Source organism: Aquarana catesbeiana, linkage group LG12 (genome assembly GCF_042186555.1).
Source record: "Aquarana catesbeiana isolate 2022-GZ linkage group LG12, ASM4218655v1, whole genome shotgun sequence".
NCBI lineage: Eukaryota > Metazoa > Chordata > Amphibia > Anura > Ranidae > Aquarana > Aquarana catesbeiana.
The window spans coordinates 46970928-46988269 of record NC_133335.1 but is presented as its reverse complement, the minus strand read 5'-3'; the positions used below and the strand labels follow the sequence as shown (position 1 = coordinate 46988269).

General features: G+C 42.9%; 1 protein-coding gene across 1 annotated transcript in view; it reads left to right on the top strand.

The window, feature by feature from the left end:
• Positions 1 to 8453, top strand: part of LOC141114169 (integrin alpha-IIb-like) — a 97818-nt gene extending 89365 nt beyond the window's left edge. The window contains 2 exon segments of the mRNA XM_073607698.1: positions 8077 to 8199; positions 8309 to 8453. Of these exon segments, the coding sequence (XP_073463799.1) occupies positions 8077 to 8199; positions 8309 to 8374 (189 nt within the window). The 3' untranslated portion in view covers positions 8375 to 8453.
• The last annotated feature ends 8889 nt before the right edge of the window (positions 8454 to 17342 follow it).

Here is a 17342-nt window from a genome sequence, read left to right as displayed (position 1 = left end):
TGTGGAGGCCACAGAGATCATAAAGAAGAAAAGGAAACCTCGGGGACCTCTACAGGCGGAAATTTAAATCCTGATCAGACCATCTCCGTGAGGGACTGGATTAGCAGTCTCTGGGATTGAGAGGCTGAAAATGGTTCTTCAGAACCTGACTCCTCAGAAGTGGAGTCTGTGGCCTGATCTTCTTCCCGGTCATTTACTGCCACCTTCTACCTCTTCTGCCCAATCCTGTTCCAATGCAGGTGGGGGCTCTATCCCGTTTCCTTCCACCTTGGGAAACGGAAGCAATAATACCTGCTATTTTTCCCTCCAGCCCAGCTAAAGCTGATGCTAAGTCGTCCTTTGTAACGTGGGTTGAGGCAGAAGCATTAGCTGTTGCTACAATGCCTGACAACTGTAATGGCTCAGACTGGCCAGTTGCCTCAGGTCTTTCAGGAGAGTTAAACACAGCAGATGTAATAATAGCATCCTCCAATACCGATGGTGGTGCATATGCACCCCTTCCTGCTGTGCCTCCCCCACTCTTCCGGGAAGTCATGCCTGAGACAAAAACTTGAGGTAAATAAAAACCCCACTTTATGCACTTCAACTGCCCTGCAAATACTACACTTAGTCCTTGCAGTACACAGCTCTTACAGGACCTGTGGTGCCCTGGTTCATCCACCCACAGTGACTCACGTGCCCAGCTGACGCTGCTCTATGGGTCCCTTCCAGCCTGCTTACAGAAGCCTAGAGCTAGAACAGCTCCTAATATGGCCACTTCCGCCCCTACTGCGCATGTCATAGCGTCCTGTCCACCTATCACTTCCCTCCTACGTGCACGTCCCTCGTGCACGCTCATTCGTGCCATTCCTGCACATGCCCGCCCCCTACGACCGCATAAATAGCGGTGTGAAAAGGCCACCGAAGGGGCCAGTGTAGAGACTAGGTGTACAGGGGCGGGGGAATCCGAAGAGCGGCCCACCTCCTGTTAGAATCATCCTGGCTGTAAGCCTCCACAGAGAAGCGCCGCCGTACCGCAACACCATTGCCCCCAGTGGACAGAAAAAATGACACCTGGTCCTATAAAAAAGTAAGAGACTGCAAATACATTCTTCGGTTTAAACAAGTGCAAACATTTTTTTGCTTACCAAGGGTCCAGATCCCAGGGTCCAGTGCCCAAAGGGTCACATTATAGGCAATACCTCATAATCTTCTTGTGTAAACAAGGTTCAGGTACCATCCATTTTAGTGCATCACCGTCCGGATGGATCCAATTATATAGCCCTGTTCCAGAATCATTCTCTTAGCTAGATCATGGAGAGCTTCTCCAGCCATGACCATCACCTTACAAGACACTGGCGAAAAAAACGGAGGTACTTCCTGTGTAGGAGGGGTTATATAGGGGAGGACTTCCTGTCTTTTTGGTTTGCCAGTGTCCATTCACCTATAGGTGGCGTAAAACCTAATTAGTTATTATGGCTGCTCTGTGTCCCGTGATGTACGATAAAGAAAAGTAAATATTTATAGGTGGCTCTGATTGCACACATCTGATTTATTGTTATCTGGACATTTAAATTTCCAGCCTCAATACACCTCAAATAACTAGAACATACTAAACATCTCATGACACTAATACAACACGCAGGGAGGGAGCATACTAGGAAAGGTGCTATGGGTTGGATATCCAAATCTTTAATAGTGACTTTCTTAGTAATGTGTCAGCCAAATTTTTATAACTTTATTCTACATTCCACCACACTATCTTACCACCGGTCTAAATCCACCCATGACTTGTTTTTGTAATGGGCTGAGTTAGCTGGAGTCAGTTTCAGGTTTTGTACAGCTCATGACCCAATACAAGGAGTTCTCTTTTACTTTCAATAGGTTTTTATTGAAAAATTTTAAAGAACATTAACAGAGTCATAGAAAATTACACAATAATACACTTAACAGTCCGTTATCAAGATGGTAAGGTTGATATATAAATATAATAAAGGGCCATGTTTGAACTACCTGAGTGACGTCACCACCCACGTGACCCTGCTGGAACGCGGAAGTGTCTCCTCTGCCTACCGCACAACAGCCGGCGTCTCCGAGCGGAGGTCCGCGGCCATCCGCTCGGCTCTTATCCATCCACATATTTACCTGGATGTTTGACGATACTAGGATTAGTTCTTCTTGGAAGTTTTCATTCATCAGCTCATATGTAAGTGCTTTTATGTGATTTTTTATACTATAATAAACACTGATACTTAAGAGGCGCTTTCTCTTTGATTTTTTCATGTTTGTATTTATGGTACTAATTGACATAAAGGGAGTTCTCCTTCAAATCTCTGGTCCAACTGCAGGAGTGGATTTTTAATATATTCTGATAGACCAGCATTTCTGAATCAGGGTCCCATGGAACCCTAGGGTTTCTTCAAAAGGTTGCTAGAGGTTCCTTGAGGAAGGAGAAATTGCTGCCTCTCAGATATGTTCCCACAGACATCAAAGATCTTTTAATCTATCTGTAAGAGGGGGATTCTTCCCATTGACCACAAATGTAAAGAGCGTTGCTCCCAATGATCATCATGATAATGTGCTGTGAGCTGTAGCTAGAGTACTTACCAGCAAGAGTTTATTAAGACTGAAATTGATTGAGAAAGGTTGCACTAGATGGAAGGTGGCATAGAAATAGCGAAATATGCTATGGATGGACATAGATGGATGGAATTACCTGCTGCTCTGTTATAGCTGGAGCACGAGTCAAGCTGTGCTTTGTGAATGGTCCTGTCATCTTCTGGGATCTGTGTGTGTCCTAGAAGGCTGTGGGGGGGAGTAAGAGGGGCCAGACATACTCGTAGATCGCCGTGGCGATCTTACTGGGAAGTGGGAGTGGGTACCTGCTATAACCAGGTGACCCCTCCCCCCAAAAAAGTGCCAAATGTGGCAGCGGAGAGGGTGCAAACGAGTGGAGCTTCCCCTTTTGGGTGGAACTTCATTTGAAAGTGTTACTAAACCCACAACAGTAAAATCAGTCTGTATATGCAGAAAAGAATGCTTGTTATACTGTCTGTGGAATCTAAGGGGTTAATCCTGCGCATTATATAAACCGGTTATTTGATTCTGTCTTCTCTGATCCTCCCTTCTTCTACTGTCCCCAATCTATCTGCTGATAGTACAGAGCCACTCTGCACATGCTCAGTTTAGCGTGTATGGGTAGGTGCATATCAGCACAGGGACAATCAGCACTGTCCAGACAGAGGGTCATGGGCCATGCAGCCTCAAAGGACAGTCATAGGTGAAGGAAAACTCCTCCTACAAGCTTTAACCAGTGCTTGGCCGGACACCGATAAGTGTTATTTTTATTGGGGGGGGCGGCAAACAACCCCCCCCCCCCCCGGGCAGTACAGGAGCAGTAGCACAACCCCCCCAGGTGGCCGGTGGCGTGGCACTAACACCCCCAGGAAACCCCCACCCGCTGTCTGCCGGTTGGTCCTTACCCCGTCACGGTGGAGGGCTCCATTGTCCTCCAGCGTGTGGCAGGCAGGTGTCTCGATGCCGGCGAGACATGTAGTGAGGTCTGGGGGTGTTGTGAGAGCTGGATGCGGGTGTGCTCTGGGCAGCCAAGGAGCGGAGCTGATTCAGAGTGTGGCCATCTTACAGTGCGATCACCTCGGTCCGGTGTCCCTAAGCGTGGCAGGCTTGGGGAAAGCAGCTCCAGCGTCGTCTCCTGGAGCAGGTTCTGCCATGTGTCTCCTCTCTGCTCCTTTTGGCGCTAGGCGTGGGAGACCAGATATAGTGAGGGCAGGGTCCTGGGTTTAGTAACACTATAAGGCAGCACAGTGGCTTAGTGGTTAGCACCTTTGGCTTGCAGAACTCAATTTGAAGCTCATCATGGTAACACCTGCATGAACTTTGCATTATCGCCCTGCGTTTGTGTGAGTTTCCTCTATGTACTCCTCCTGCACTTGAAAGACACACTGGTAGGTTAATTGGCTCCTGTCTGAATTGGCCATAATATGTGTGTGCATGCAGATGAGATACGTACCTTAGATTGTAAGCTCCTTAAGGGCGGGGACTGATGCGAATGTACAGAACTGCATAAATTGTTGAGGCTTTATGAAAATACCTGTAATTAAAAAAAAAAAAAAACACACATTAAAAGGGGTTAAGAACATGCTTCAGTAGTTGATTGTTTAGAACGGGGGTCTACAAACTACCGCCCTCCAGTTGTTCAGGAACTACAATTCCCATCATGCCTAGTCATGTCTGTGAATGTCAGAGTTTTACAATGCCTCATGGGACGTGTAGTTCCGCAACAGCTGGAGGGCCGTAGTTTGAGGATCCCTGGTTTAGAATGTTCAACTGTTCAAGCCTAAGACCATCCATATCCTGCCAGGCTATTCCAAGCAGGGACCTGTTGAAACCCTCAAAATGTGTTGGTCTGTGTTTTTGACATTTTATGATAAATTTCTATGGTTGCTTGGAAAATAGTCTGGTCTGTTTTTACAGTACTTTTACATGAAGTGTTCCCTAAAGGCCTCTTCATGTTCATGAGCCTCCAGCAAAAACCCTTCTATGCTTCAATACGACCTCTATATTGACTTTGAAATTGATCTACATTGGGATCCAGTGCTTCTTATCTCCATCTCTAACCTAATAAATATATTCGGCAAGGCAATGATGTGCCGGGTAGCCCATTTAGCTGATGCGCCTGCAGTAAACTGGAATTTGATTTCTAGAATTTACCCATCATAATTATTTTGTACTGCTAGACCTAATCAGAATTGTACAGAGTACATTCTTTTTAGTTGCTACTGGTTACTGCCCTTGGCATGCTTTGTATCTTACAAAATGACCATGTATTCCTGGCTTCTGCTTACTGCAGCTGTCTGGCCCTGTGTATATTCCGTCCACTTGTAGAAAACAGTTGTCCTTTTCTTCCTCGTACATCTGTTCCTCTGTCTGACCCGACTTTCCCTTTAGATAGAATTCCACTCTCCCCAGCTGCTCAAGTTCCCTATTTGGGTGTCTACTATTTTCTTTCTGTGCTCCACTGCATATAGAATGTGTGTGAAAATTCTGACACTTGGGATCACCTATAGCAGGGTTCTCCAAACTTTCTAAGCAAAGGGTCAGTAAACTGTCCTTTAGGCTTTAGGTGGGGCCAGACTGTGGCCAGGGCGAGTAGAAAATGCCCCTGCATCAGTGCCCCATCGTGTCCCATTGATGGTGTCAGTAGATGGAATGGTGCTCCATCATTGGGGTCAATTGGTGGAATAGAGCCCCAAGGGCCAGATAAAGGCAAGCAAAGAGCCACATCCAGCCCCCTGGCCACAGTTTAGAGACCACTGACCTAAAGTATACATACTTTCGCAGCCTTGCTCAAACTTTTTAATACAGAGGAATCCTTGAAATTACTTTCAGGTCTCAGGGAACCCACCTACATCTCACAGTACATTAGTGTGAACAGTAAGTTGTAGATCTTTTATCATTAACATTTTTATTAAAGTGTTACTAAACCCAGGACCCTTCATTCACTATATCTGGTCTCCCACAGTACACAGAACATGGAAATGCATCTATTTTATTAAATATATAAACTGCTAAATACCTTTTCTCATCAGCAGTATATAGCAGTCTTGTGATTCCTATCAGTGTCTGGTTACCCACCTCAATACCAGGCACTTTCACCCCCTTGCTGCCCAGGCCATTTTTCAGCTTTCAGTGCTGTTGCACTTTGAATGACAATTACACGGTCATGCAACACTGTAACCAAATGTCATTTTTAATCATTTTCTTCACACAAATAGAGCTTTCTTGTGGTGGTATTTAAAGATATTTTTTTTTTTTTTTAATAAAAAACCCAGCAGACTGACAATTTTGAAAAAAAAAAAAGTTTCTTAGTTTCTGTCAGTAAGTTTTGTAAAGAAGTAATTTTTCTCCTTCACTGATGTGTGCTGATGAACACTGATAAGGCGGCACTGATTAGGCAGCACTGATGAGGAGGCACTATTATGCTGCACTGGTAGGCATTGATAGGTGGCACTGGTGGGAATTGATGAGCAGCACTGATGAGCAGGCACTGATGGGCACTAAAAGGCAGCACTGACTGGCACCAGTAATGGGCATTTATTTGTGTCACTGATGGGCAATCATTGGCACTGAATGGTGGAACTGCTGCAGCTTACTGATGATCAGTGCCCTGATTACCTTCCCTGTTCTCCCCTGCGAGGAGATGCCGCTGATCGACTCTCCCTGCCACACACTGTCAGTGTGAGGTGAGGAGAGCCGATTTACAGCACTTCCGCGTTTACATGTGCCCGGCTGTTTTTGGACACAGCCGATCACATGGTTAAAGAGCCATGTCAGTGGCTCTTTACAGAGAGCAGGGTTGCCCTGTGTCCTTGCAACATGGCACAGTCACGATCGTGCCCCCGTGGGCTTTGGTGCACCATCATATGACATCCACCCAGAACGAGGGTGGGTGGGCAGCAAGTGGTTAAAGCTAGTAGGAGTTTTCATTCTCCTCTGTCTCTCCTATGAAGCTATAGGATCCCTGACCCTCTGTCTGGACAGTGCCGATTGGCCCTCTGTTGATCACATGCACTCTCCCAAGAAAAAAAAAGAACCTCTCTAGGATTGCACACCAAACTGAGCGTGTGCTGCTTGACCCTTAAGGCTCTGTACTATCAGGAGATGGATTGGAGACTGTGGAAGAAGGTGAGGATCAGAGAAAGCAGGATCAAGTAGCCTTTTTTACATAATGCGCAGGATTAACCCCTTAGGTTCCACAGTGAGTAAAAGAAGCATGCTTTACTCCAAATACAGACTGATTTTATTGTTGTGGGTTTAGTAACACTTTAAATATTTTAGAGAAAAGGATACAAACACAGTATAAAACACACATAGGTGTAGAATATAGAGCAATAAGTAATATAAGATCAAGTCACATGAACATCCAGAAAGATACACCGACATAGGCCTCCACTAACATCAGTTCAGAGTAGGTGGTCACATCTCGACAATTGAAGTGTGCTGACATATAATCAATATACTTCAGAATATAGCGCTCATTCCCATAGGTACCATAAACTACAATAAAGTGCTACTGTGTATTAATTACAACACATAATTGGATCACAAAGTGCATACACTATACTGTGATACCACGATGTACTCCAATAAATCACATCAATTATAATCTCATCAACTAAATTAAAGTGCTACAGTGCATAAATTGCAAAAAGTGCACCATTTAGGAGATATCTGCTTGTGAAGCTGCCGGTGACGTCACCGTGCCATTCCTTCAGAACCCTGTGCTGTGAACTGTGGCTCCCGTATGCATGTGTGGGAGTGACGTCATTGCGGCTCGGGCCGGGGCCCGCCAACCCGAAAGGAAGCCCAGGTGAAGATGGAAGCCCTGTCAGCGGTGACAGCGAGCTGCTGGAGGGCTTTGTTTTAAGGTTAGTTTCACATAATGTGCTAGTATGAGATGCATACTAGCTCATTATAACTTTGCATTGTAAAAAAAAAAAACGTGGCTTACTACCGGTTTATTGGTCCAAGGAAATCTGGTTGAGAAATACTTTATTTCCTAATTTTACTATACTGCTTTCTTTAAGTTTCCTATCACATACAGGAAAGTATTGGCTTAAATAAAAGTGGTATGTAATTTAACAATTAAAAAAAAAAAAAAAAAGCAGTTTATAAACTGCCCCCCAAAGAAAAACATTTATTCAAATTTGGTTCTGGCTATGTCAAAAAGTGCAGTCAAATTACCAAATAACAATACTATTTTTCTGCAGGCAGCAGAGGGCAAAGATTGTAGTAGAGATTACAGAGCATTCGAATGGAAATCAGGAATTTATAATGAGGAAAGTTATATTTAATTGTACAGCACTTATCAGTGAAAATTTGAGACAATACACAAAAATAACTGAACAACCGTTATTAGCTTATTGCCATAAATAATTCAGTGTGGTAGTTTAAAGAACCTCCCGCCAGGCGCTCTCTTTGACCACACATGACAACCCGTGTTTAGTTTAATGGGGGAATTTTTCTAGGCTCTCACATGCTTCTCACCTGTCTTTCATCTCGCTCCCCCCCCCCCAGGCTGAGACGGTGGTTCAGTGGGTGACTCCGGACCGCCAGAAAGACATTCCTGTGTGGTGGATAATCCTGGGAGTCTTTGGGGGGCTGCTAATCTTGGCTTTGTTTGTATTTGTCATGTGGAAGGTGAGTTGCAAAATGGCCGCCATCACGTCAATTGGGTTACCATAGCAACCACTTAATAAAATAATGATTTATTCTCTTGAATCTAACATATAATTTTCTGATTTTGCAGCTCGGATTCTTCAGGAGAAGGCGACCACCAACAGACGAGGGGGAAGAGCTGACTGCGGACAAATAATGGATGACTTCTCTTCTAATTAACGTGTTAATTGTTTTTTTTTTTACTACTTTCCAATAAAACAATAAATATTTAGAACTTTAAAGAGAATTTCTCATGATTATTCTTTCAAAAGCTTTGCATTCTTTAAACAAGGCCTCACATTTCAGTTGCCAAAAGGAACCTGTAACATTCCAGCTGTCATTTTCCAGTTCGGATTAAGAAGTGAGGCATCAGAAGTGAGGTTCATGTGCGTTTTTTTTTTTTGCCTGCAGGTAATAGAGCAAATGCTTGAAATGAACATGTGACCAGGCTATGGGCATTCAAGCATTTACATATTATTAATACTCATTGCATGAGCATTAAAACAATCCCTTAATATCCTTGGTGGCTGACAACACTCTGGAGCAATTCATTCTCAAATTCCACAGAAGATGCACTGAAGTCCTTCAAGTTGTTCCCTCAGCAGCCAGCTCAGTGAAAGGAAACTGCTCCAAAGTGAGGGAATCCCTGGTTGTCACCACTAGTGGTCCCTGTTGGAAGATTTCCCCGCTATTACTTTTCTGGGAACAACCTAAAATTTGGAAATTTAAAATAAAGGGTGAACCTCTCTAATGGAAGCACAGATAACAATAAATACCCGACAGGTATTCCAATCCCTCTTCACTCAATCCAAACCTAAAAAATGTTTTGCCCTCAGTTATACTGCCGACCAGGCTTTTTCTGGCACTTTTTGTTTAAGTATAAACCCCCCCAAACATTATAATTTTTTTTTAGCAGGGACCCTAGGGAATAAAATGGCGACCGTTGCAATTTTTTTATGACATGTGGTAATTGTGCAGCGGTTTTGCAAATGCAATTTTTTGAAAAGAAATATACTTTAATGAATAATAATAAAAAAACACAATATACTGTATACCCCATTTTTGTATAATGTGGAAGATGTTATGCCGAGTAAATAAATACGTAACACGTCACACTTTAAAATTGCGCATGAATGGCGACAAACAATGGTACTTAAAAATCTCCATAGGTGACGCTTTAAACGCCTTTACAGGTTACCCGTTTGGAGTTACAGAGAAGGTCTAGTGCTCGAATTTTTGCTCTTGCTCTAACGTACACGAATGAATACCACTTACATATGCATGCGCAACTTATGTATGAGTTCACTTTTGCACAGAGTTCAGTTTTGCACAGAGGAATGGGGGCGTTTTACTTTTTTTTTTTCTTATTTATTTTACTTTTTTATTTTTACACTGTCCCTTAATTTTTTAATTTTTTTATCACTTGTATGCCTATTACAAGGAATGTAAACATAGATACATAGAGAAGTGACCGCAGAAAAAGACAGAGTAGTCCATCGAGTGTGCCCTTGTTTTTTGTTTTTCTTTTGTTTTAAATTTTTTTTAAGTTTTCTTCCCTTAACTTTATTGTCGGACTATAGCTCTATGTTTGTTCCAAGCATGTTTGAAGCCATTTACTGCTGACTGTCTACCTCTGCTGGAAGTTTGATTAGTTTTGAACTTTCCGCCAGTTAGTTTGAGATCATGTCCCCGTGTTCTTGATTTTGGTTTCATATTGAAAAAACTACCCTCCTGAACCTTATTCACCCCCTTGATGTATTTTAAGGTTTCAATCATGTCTCCCCTTTCCCTTCTTTCCTCCAAACAGCATCCCTTGTAATAGAAATAAGGATGACAGGTTCTCTCTATGGAGAGATCTGGGGTCAAAAAGACCCTATCTCTTCTTTACCTTTAAAAGCAAAATATCTTTTGCTTAAAAATAAAAAAATTATTTACTTCCAGCCTGGACCGGAAGTGACATCATGGTGATGCTCCGGTCCTCCAAGGCCATAGAGGTGATCAAAAAGCATCTACTCTTCGATCACTTATGGGAAGCAGCTGGCCGCACCATCGTTTCTCGGGCGAACCGGCAAACATGGTAATCCCGAGAAACACCGGCGATCGGTGGGGGGGGGGGGTACACATCCCCTCCCGCCGCTTCTAAAAGTGTTCCAATGGCTTATGAGCCACTCGAAACAATTTCATGAGAAAGCCAGGCGCCGGCAGAAAAAAAAAATGTACTGGAGGTTATGGCTGATATCTTCAGCCATAATCCTGGTAAACCACTTGCAAACCACAACATATATATATATACACATACACACACACACACACACACACACACACATACAGTGCCTTGCAAAAGTATTTACCCCCCTTGGCATTTTTTCGTGTTTTGTAGCCTCACAACCTGGAATTAACATGGATTGTTTAAGGATTTGCATCATTTAATTTACAGAACATGCCCACAACTTTGAAGATGTTTTTTTTTTTATTGTGAAGCAAACAACAAATAGGACAAAATAACAGAAAAAATGCATAACTATTCACCCCCCTAAAGTCAATACTTTGTAGAGCCACCTTTTGCGGCTATCACAGCTCCAAGTCTCTTTGGATAAGTCTCTATGAGCTTGCCACATCTTACTACTGGATTTTTGCCTATTCCTCCTTGCAAAACTGCTCCAGCTCCTTCAAGTTGGATGGTTGGCGCTTGTGAACAGCAATCTTTAAGTCTGACCACAGATTTTCTATTGAATTGAGGTCTGGGCTTTGACTAGGTCATTCCAACACATTTACATGTTTCCCCTTAAACCACTCAAGTGTTGCTTTAGCAGTGTGTTTGGGGTCATTGTTCTGCTGGAAGGTGAACCTCCGTCTTAGCCTCAAATCACACATAGAGCGGTACAGGTTTTGCTGAAGAATATCCCTGCATTTAGCACCATCCATCTTTCCCTCAACTCTGACCAGTTTCTCAGTCCCGACTGCTGAAAAACATCCCCACAGCATGAAGCTGCCACCACCATGTTTCAATGTGGAGATGGTGTTCTTTGGGTAATGTGATGTGTTGGGTTTGCGCCAGACATAGCGTTTTCTTTGATGGCCAAAAGGTTCAATTTTACTCTCATCAGACCAGAGCTCATTCCTCCATACAGTTTGGGAGTCTCCCACATGCCTTTTCACAAACTTAAAACGTGCCATTTTGTTTTTTGCTGAAAGTAATAGCCTTCTGGCCACACTGCCATAAAGCCCAACCCTATGGAGCGTATGGCTTATTGTTGTCCTATGTACAGATACTCCAGTCTCTGCTGTGGAACTCTGCAGCTCTTCCAGGGTTACCTTAGATCTCTGTACTGCCTCTCTGATTAATGCCCTCCTTGCCCGGTCTGTGGGTTTTGGTGTGCGGCCGTCTCTTGGTAGGTTTGCTGTTGTGCCATGCTCTTTCCATTTGGTTATGACAGATTTGATGGTGCTCCTCGGGATCATAAAAGATTTGGATATTTTTTTATAACCTAACCCTGACTTGTACTTCTCAACAATATTGTCCCTTACCTGTTTGGAGAGTTCCTTGGTCTTCATTGCAGTGTTTGGTTAGTGGTGCCTCTTGCTTAGGTGTTGCAGTCTCTGGGGCTTTTCAAAAAGGTGTGTATATGTAATGACAGATCATGTGACACTTAGATTGCACACAAGTGGACATACTTTCACTAAAATTGTGACTTCTGAAGGTAATTGGTTGCACCAGAGCTTTTTATGGGCTTCATAACAAAGGGGGTGAATACATATACACATGCCAATTATCAGTTTTTTATTTCTGAAAAATAGTTTTATGTATATATATTTTTTTTCTGATCCATCACATATAATTCAGATTAAAAAAAACATTGAACTAAAGGCTGTAATGTAACAAAATAGGTGAAAAGCCAAGGGGGTGAATACTTTTGCAAGGCACTGTGTGTGTATATGTGTATATATATATATATATATATATATATATATATATATAAATATATATATACACACACACACACACATATATATATACATACATACATACATACACATACATATACACACACATACATAAATATGTATTGTGGTCGTCAAGTGGTTAAAATAGGAATATAGATTGCTTTAATGCTAATTCAGGGTATGTATGTTATATTGTAGCCCCGATGAAGGGGGGGTTCCCGAAATATCTTGGCTGTAAAAAAATTAAAAAGGGACATTAAACCAGAACTTCACCCAAAAGGGGAAATTCTGCTTTTCTGCCTCCTCTCACCCTCACCTCTTCAACTTTTGCCACTTAATTTTTTTTTTTTTTGGGGAGGTGTAAGCGTATACCTGGTTTTGACAGGTACCTGCTCCCCCTTTCGCTTGAATCTCCTAGCATGTCTCCAGACCTAAACCCTATTGAGCATCTGTGGGGCATCCACATACAGAAGGTGGAGGAACGCAAGGTCTCTAACATCCACCAGCTCCGTGATGTTGTCATGGAGGAGTGGAAGAGGACTCCAGTGTCAACCTGTGAAGCTCTGGTGAACTACATGGCCAAGAGGGTTAAATAAGTGCTGGAAAATAATGGTGGCCACACAAAATATTGATTGGGCCCAATTTGGACATTTTTAGTTAGGGGTGTACTCACTTTAGTTGCCAGTGGTTTAGACATTAATGGCTGTGTGTTGAGTTATTTTGAGGGGACAGCAAATTTACACTGTTATACAAGCTGTACACTCACTACTTTACATTGTAGCAAAAGTGTCATTTCTTCAGTGTTGTCACATGAAAAGATGTAATAAAATATTTACAAATATGTGAGGGGTGTACTCACTTTTTTGAGATGCTGTATGTACCATAGTTAGTAGACAATATAACTTACACACAGACTAAATAATATACACTAATTTGGGGGTATTTTTACCAAAGAAATAGTAGCAGAATATATTTTGGCCTAAATTTATGAAGAAAGCTTATTTTTTACAAAATGTTATAACAAGAAAATGTTCAGTATTTTTCCATTTATATAGTAAAAATAGAGTTAGGTACCTAGTAACTCTTTTTCTAAGAAGTCTTCCAGTGCAGCATCCGAGAGATAGGCTCCTCCTCCCTGAATTTCACAGTCTTACCTGCGTGCCTCAGTTGTATAAAAGCACCAAAGGAAATCTCAGTAAGTTTAAAAGCTCCCCCGTTGTACCTGGTATTTGTCGTTTCAAGGGTGGGTGAATAGGGAGAACTGCCGCTCAAACTCCAGAAGCAGCCAACACTACAATTAGACTAATTGTGAGAAGTAAATAAAAAGCAATAAAGTGTAGCACTATAACAAAAACTCAGAAATCTATATGAATGTAGAATCACCGTGGTGACCAAGTGTATGAACAACCCCTATAAGGTGTATGGCATCAAACAGACAATTACTGTGTCAAAGGAATACTGCATCCAATAGATGATCATAAACCATGTAAACGTGTCTCACTGAATGTGACGTCAAGCAGGGTAAAAAAATATAGAAATCAGGAAAAAAATCAAAAATTAGAAAATCAACCAGAAGTACATGAGTAATCTGGGGGATTATGTTAGCATAGTGATACAAACATAAAAGGAGAATGATGGCACAAGTCTATCATGACAAAAAAATTGTACCAACAAATATGAAAACGAATTAACTGAGAATTGTAAGACATATAAACATAATGTGATAAAACAAGTCCATGTGTGTAGTGGAGATTCTTGGAGAAATAGAATGTTCCAGACTTGTACGAATGCTTTTCACAACGAAGTGTAAGGCATATCAACCTATGAAGCCAGATCTTCTTAAAACACACACTCCATCAGGGAAAAATATAATGCCCTTACCAGAAATGTTGGACTCACAGGCTGTTGGCGGTGAGTCATACAGGCTTGTACCGTCAAAGCGGTAAGGTTAAGTCCAGTTCCGGTCCAGAGGAAGTGTCTGGTAGACAGGAGAGACCTCACGGCTTTGGTTTCCAATCCTAGTAGGGGCTGGGATCATCAAGTTCAACTCGATCTCCGTCAATCCTCAAAGTATAAACGAGGAGAAAGCCAGGAAGGAAAGGAAAAAAGGCCTCCACATAGTGTAAGTCCAGTTGAGCAAGAAAAATTTATTTGTAAAAAATATTTCCAACAATAAAAAACAACGATAAAAAAGGGTGGTAAAAATTCTGACTTGGCGGATGATCCCAGCCCCTACTAGGATTGGAAACCAAAGCCGTGAGGTCTCTCCTGTCTACCAGACACTTCCTCTGGACCAGAACCGGACCTAACCTTACCGCTTTGACGGTACAAGCCTGTATGACTCACCGCCAACGTTCCTGTAAGGGCATTCTGATCCAGTAGGTTCTGCAGAGATTCCAAAAAGGCCTTTGCTCGATCGTCGTCCCTTGGCAGCATGGTTACTAGGTACTTGGTTGGGGGACAGGTGGAGAATTCTATCGCGTAGCCATCCGTTATGGTGCGTATGATGAATTTGTTTTTTGTTGCTTCCATCCATTGGTGGGAAAAGGCTGCGAGTCTGCCCCCCACCTGCACACAGTCATTGTTTTTTGTTCTTTAGGTTAGGAGGCTTGAGGATGAATTCACCCTTGCCTTTTTAGTTTTGATGTCCCCAGCGCTTTTTTGTTCCCGGCTTGTTGAATTTTTTGAATTGCTGAAAGGGCGACTTCCCTTGTTTCTTTTTGGGGAAAGCCCTTGTTCTTTGCTGCGGTCCTGTCTAGGAGCGTTTCTAGTTCAGGCCCAAAAAGTAGGTCTCCAGTGAATGGAATCCCGCATAGTCTGTTCTTGGAAGAGATATCACCTCCCCAAGACTTCAGCCACAGGGCTCTTCGGGCTGAGTTGAGTAGTGCTGTGACCCTTGAAGATATCCTGACAGTTTCAGCTGAGGCATCTGCTAGAAAAGCTGCCGCTCTGGTTAGTGTAGGGATGGTTTTTATTAATTCTTCCCTAGGTGTGTCACTCTCCAGTAGTTTTTGAAGCTGGGTTAACTAGATTAATAAAGTCCGGGCTGTGCAGGTGGAAGCTATTGCCGGATTCAGTATCACGTGTAAAAAACTGCGCTTTAGGACAGGCCTATATGGCAAAAAGACAGGTTGCTGCCTCCCTTACGCAGAGCACTCACGGTGGGTGCCCTGCTACTCATACATAAACTATCAAAAAATGGGTTTAATTGGCGCTACCTGGAAAACCTTAATGCTAGGCATGTACAGGAAAAAACCTTTGAACTGGTTTTGTATTGTTACAATCTTGCACATCAATATACATATCTCCTCAGTCAATATATGAGGGAGAGATATCTCAATAGCTAGTGACTGAAAAGGAGTAAGAGGCGTCCTAAAATCCCTTCACCCTGGACCCAGTATGTACTGCAGCAGTTAAATCACAGTAGAGTGTAATAGTCCCATAAATGTATCACTATATCAGGTCAGGAACTCCCAGGGGTGATTTTGGTGCAGAGAATGTTGCCAGGTGACTTTTGTGCTCCCCCTTCTGATTTCCTACTCACCGACTCCTGGAACCCCTGCAGGGGTAATACGCCTGTAGTGTTTTTAGGTAGGACTCTCCGCTCCCTGTTTTCTGCGATGGATGCCTCCGATATATCCTGATTGGTGGAGGTATTGCAATACCCTTGTGCATCAAAAAATATAAAAAGCTTCCATAGCGTGATAAAGTAAAAAAACTTTTATTTTTCTTAAAACATGTATTTAAGACAAAAAATCCCAAAGACTTATGTATTCCTACCCAGTTAAGCCCTAGCTATTGAGATATCTCTCCCTCATATATTGACTGAGGGGATATGTATATTGATGTGCAAGATTGTAACAATACAAAACCAGTTCAAAGGTTTTTTTCTGTACATGCCTAGCATTCAGGTTTTCCAGGTAGCGCCAATTAAACCCATTTTTTTGATAGTTTATTGCCGGATTCAGGTTCGCAGCCCCTGCTTCCCAGGCCCTCTTTAAAAGGGCTTTTCTTGTCCATGGGGTCGCTTAAGGTACCCGCGTCGTCAAAGGCTGTCAGATTTATTTGTGACTTTTGCTAGAGAGGCGTCCACTTTGGGGCATTTAGCCCAGGTTTTGGTGTCTGTCTCTGCAAACGTGTATCTGAGTTTGACTGTGGCTGGTATGAAGAGTTTTTTCTCTGGGTCTTCCCAGTCTTTTTTGACGATATCTTTGAGAGTTTGCTGTACAGGGAAATTTCTAGGTTTCCTGGGTTGTAGCCCTTTATACATCTCGTCATGTATTGTGAGCTCTGCGTCTTTTTGTTCTTTAATACCTAGCGTGTCCGCTATGGCTTTTCGAAGGCTATCCTCTGAGAGAAATAAGTTGCCCTCTGAAACCGCATGTTCCTCATCAGAGTCTGAGCAAAGTCCATCCTCCAATTCGGATTGTTCGGAATCATCCGAATCCTCTTGTTCTGTCTGTTCCCTGTTACCTGAAGAAATGCATGTCCCGCTGGTAAACGGGGTACTGGTCTGACTGGCACTTGATGGCACTTCCAACTTTTCAATAGCTGAGCATAGTAGTGCCATGGTGCTCTGTATTTCTTTCTTGAAAGAGCTGAGCAGATCTTTCAGATACCCTTGCGATTCTTTGGCCACCATTTTGTCTATACATTTTTGACATAGGGGTTTTTTTCTATTTGTGAGAAAACCGGTGGCTGCATGAAGCATGTGTTTTGTTGCTTTTCACTTTCCTTTCTTCAGGGGTCTTTGCCTGAAATCAAGCATAAAAAGGTCCCCGTGAGGTAGGCGGTTAAAAGCTGCCTGTAAGTAGGCAGTTTTACAGTAAGGTTAAGACAGAGGTGACTCTGGAGTATTTTGTCTTACCTTGGAGCTGTCCTGGCTTGCAGGATCTGCAGGGCAGGGTGGAGAAGCATCAGACATGGTCAGCCACCAGGATCCTCTGCTTAGAGGGGCCTTTTAACTGCTTCCTGCTTAAGCTCCGGCCCCGCCCCCAGCTGACCCCGTGCAGGTTGGTGGATATACCTGCACATGCCGCTGCAGTTGGTGTCCTCCTTTCTGGGTGTCCAATAGGGAGGGGGACGCTGCTGCAATATACACATATATATTTTTTTAAATTCCCGTCCCCGGAAGTGATGAAATCGCAAGTGTCCCGCTCTGTATCTCCTGGAAGCAGACT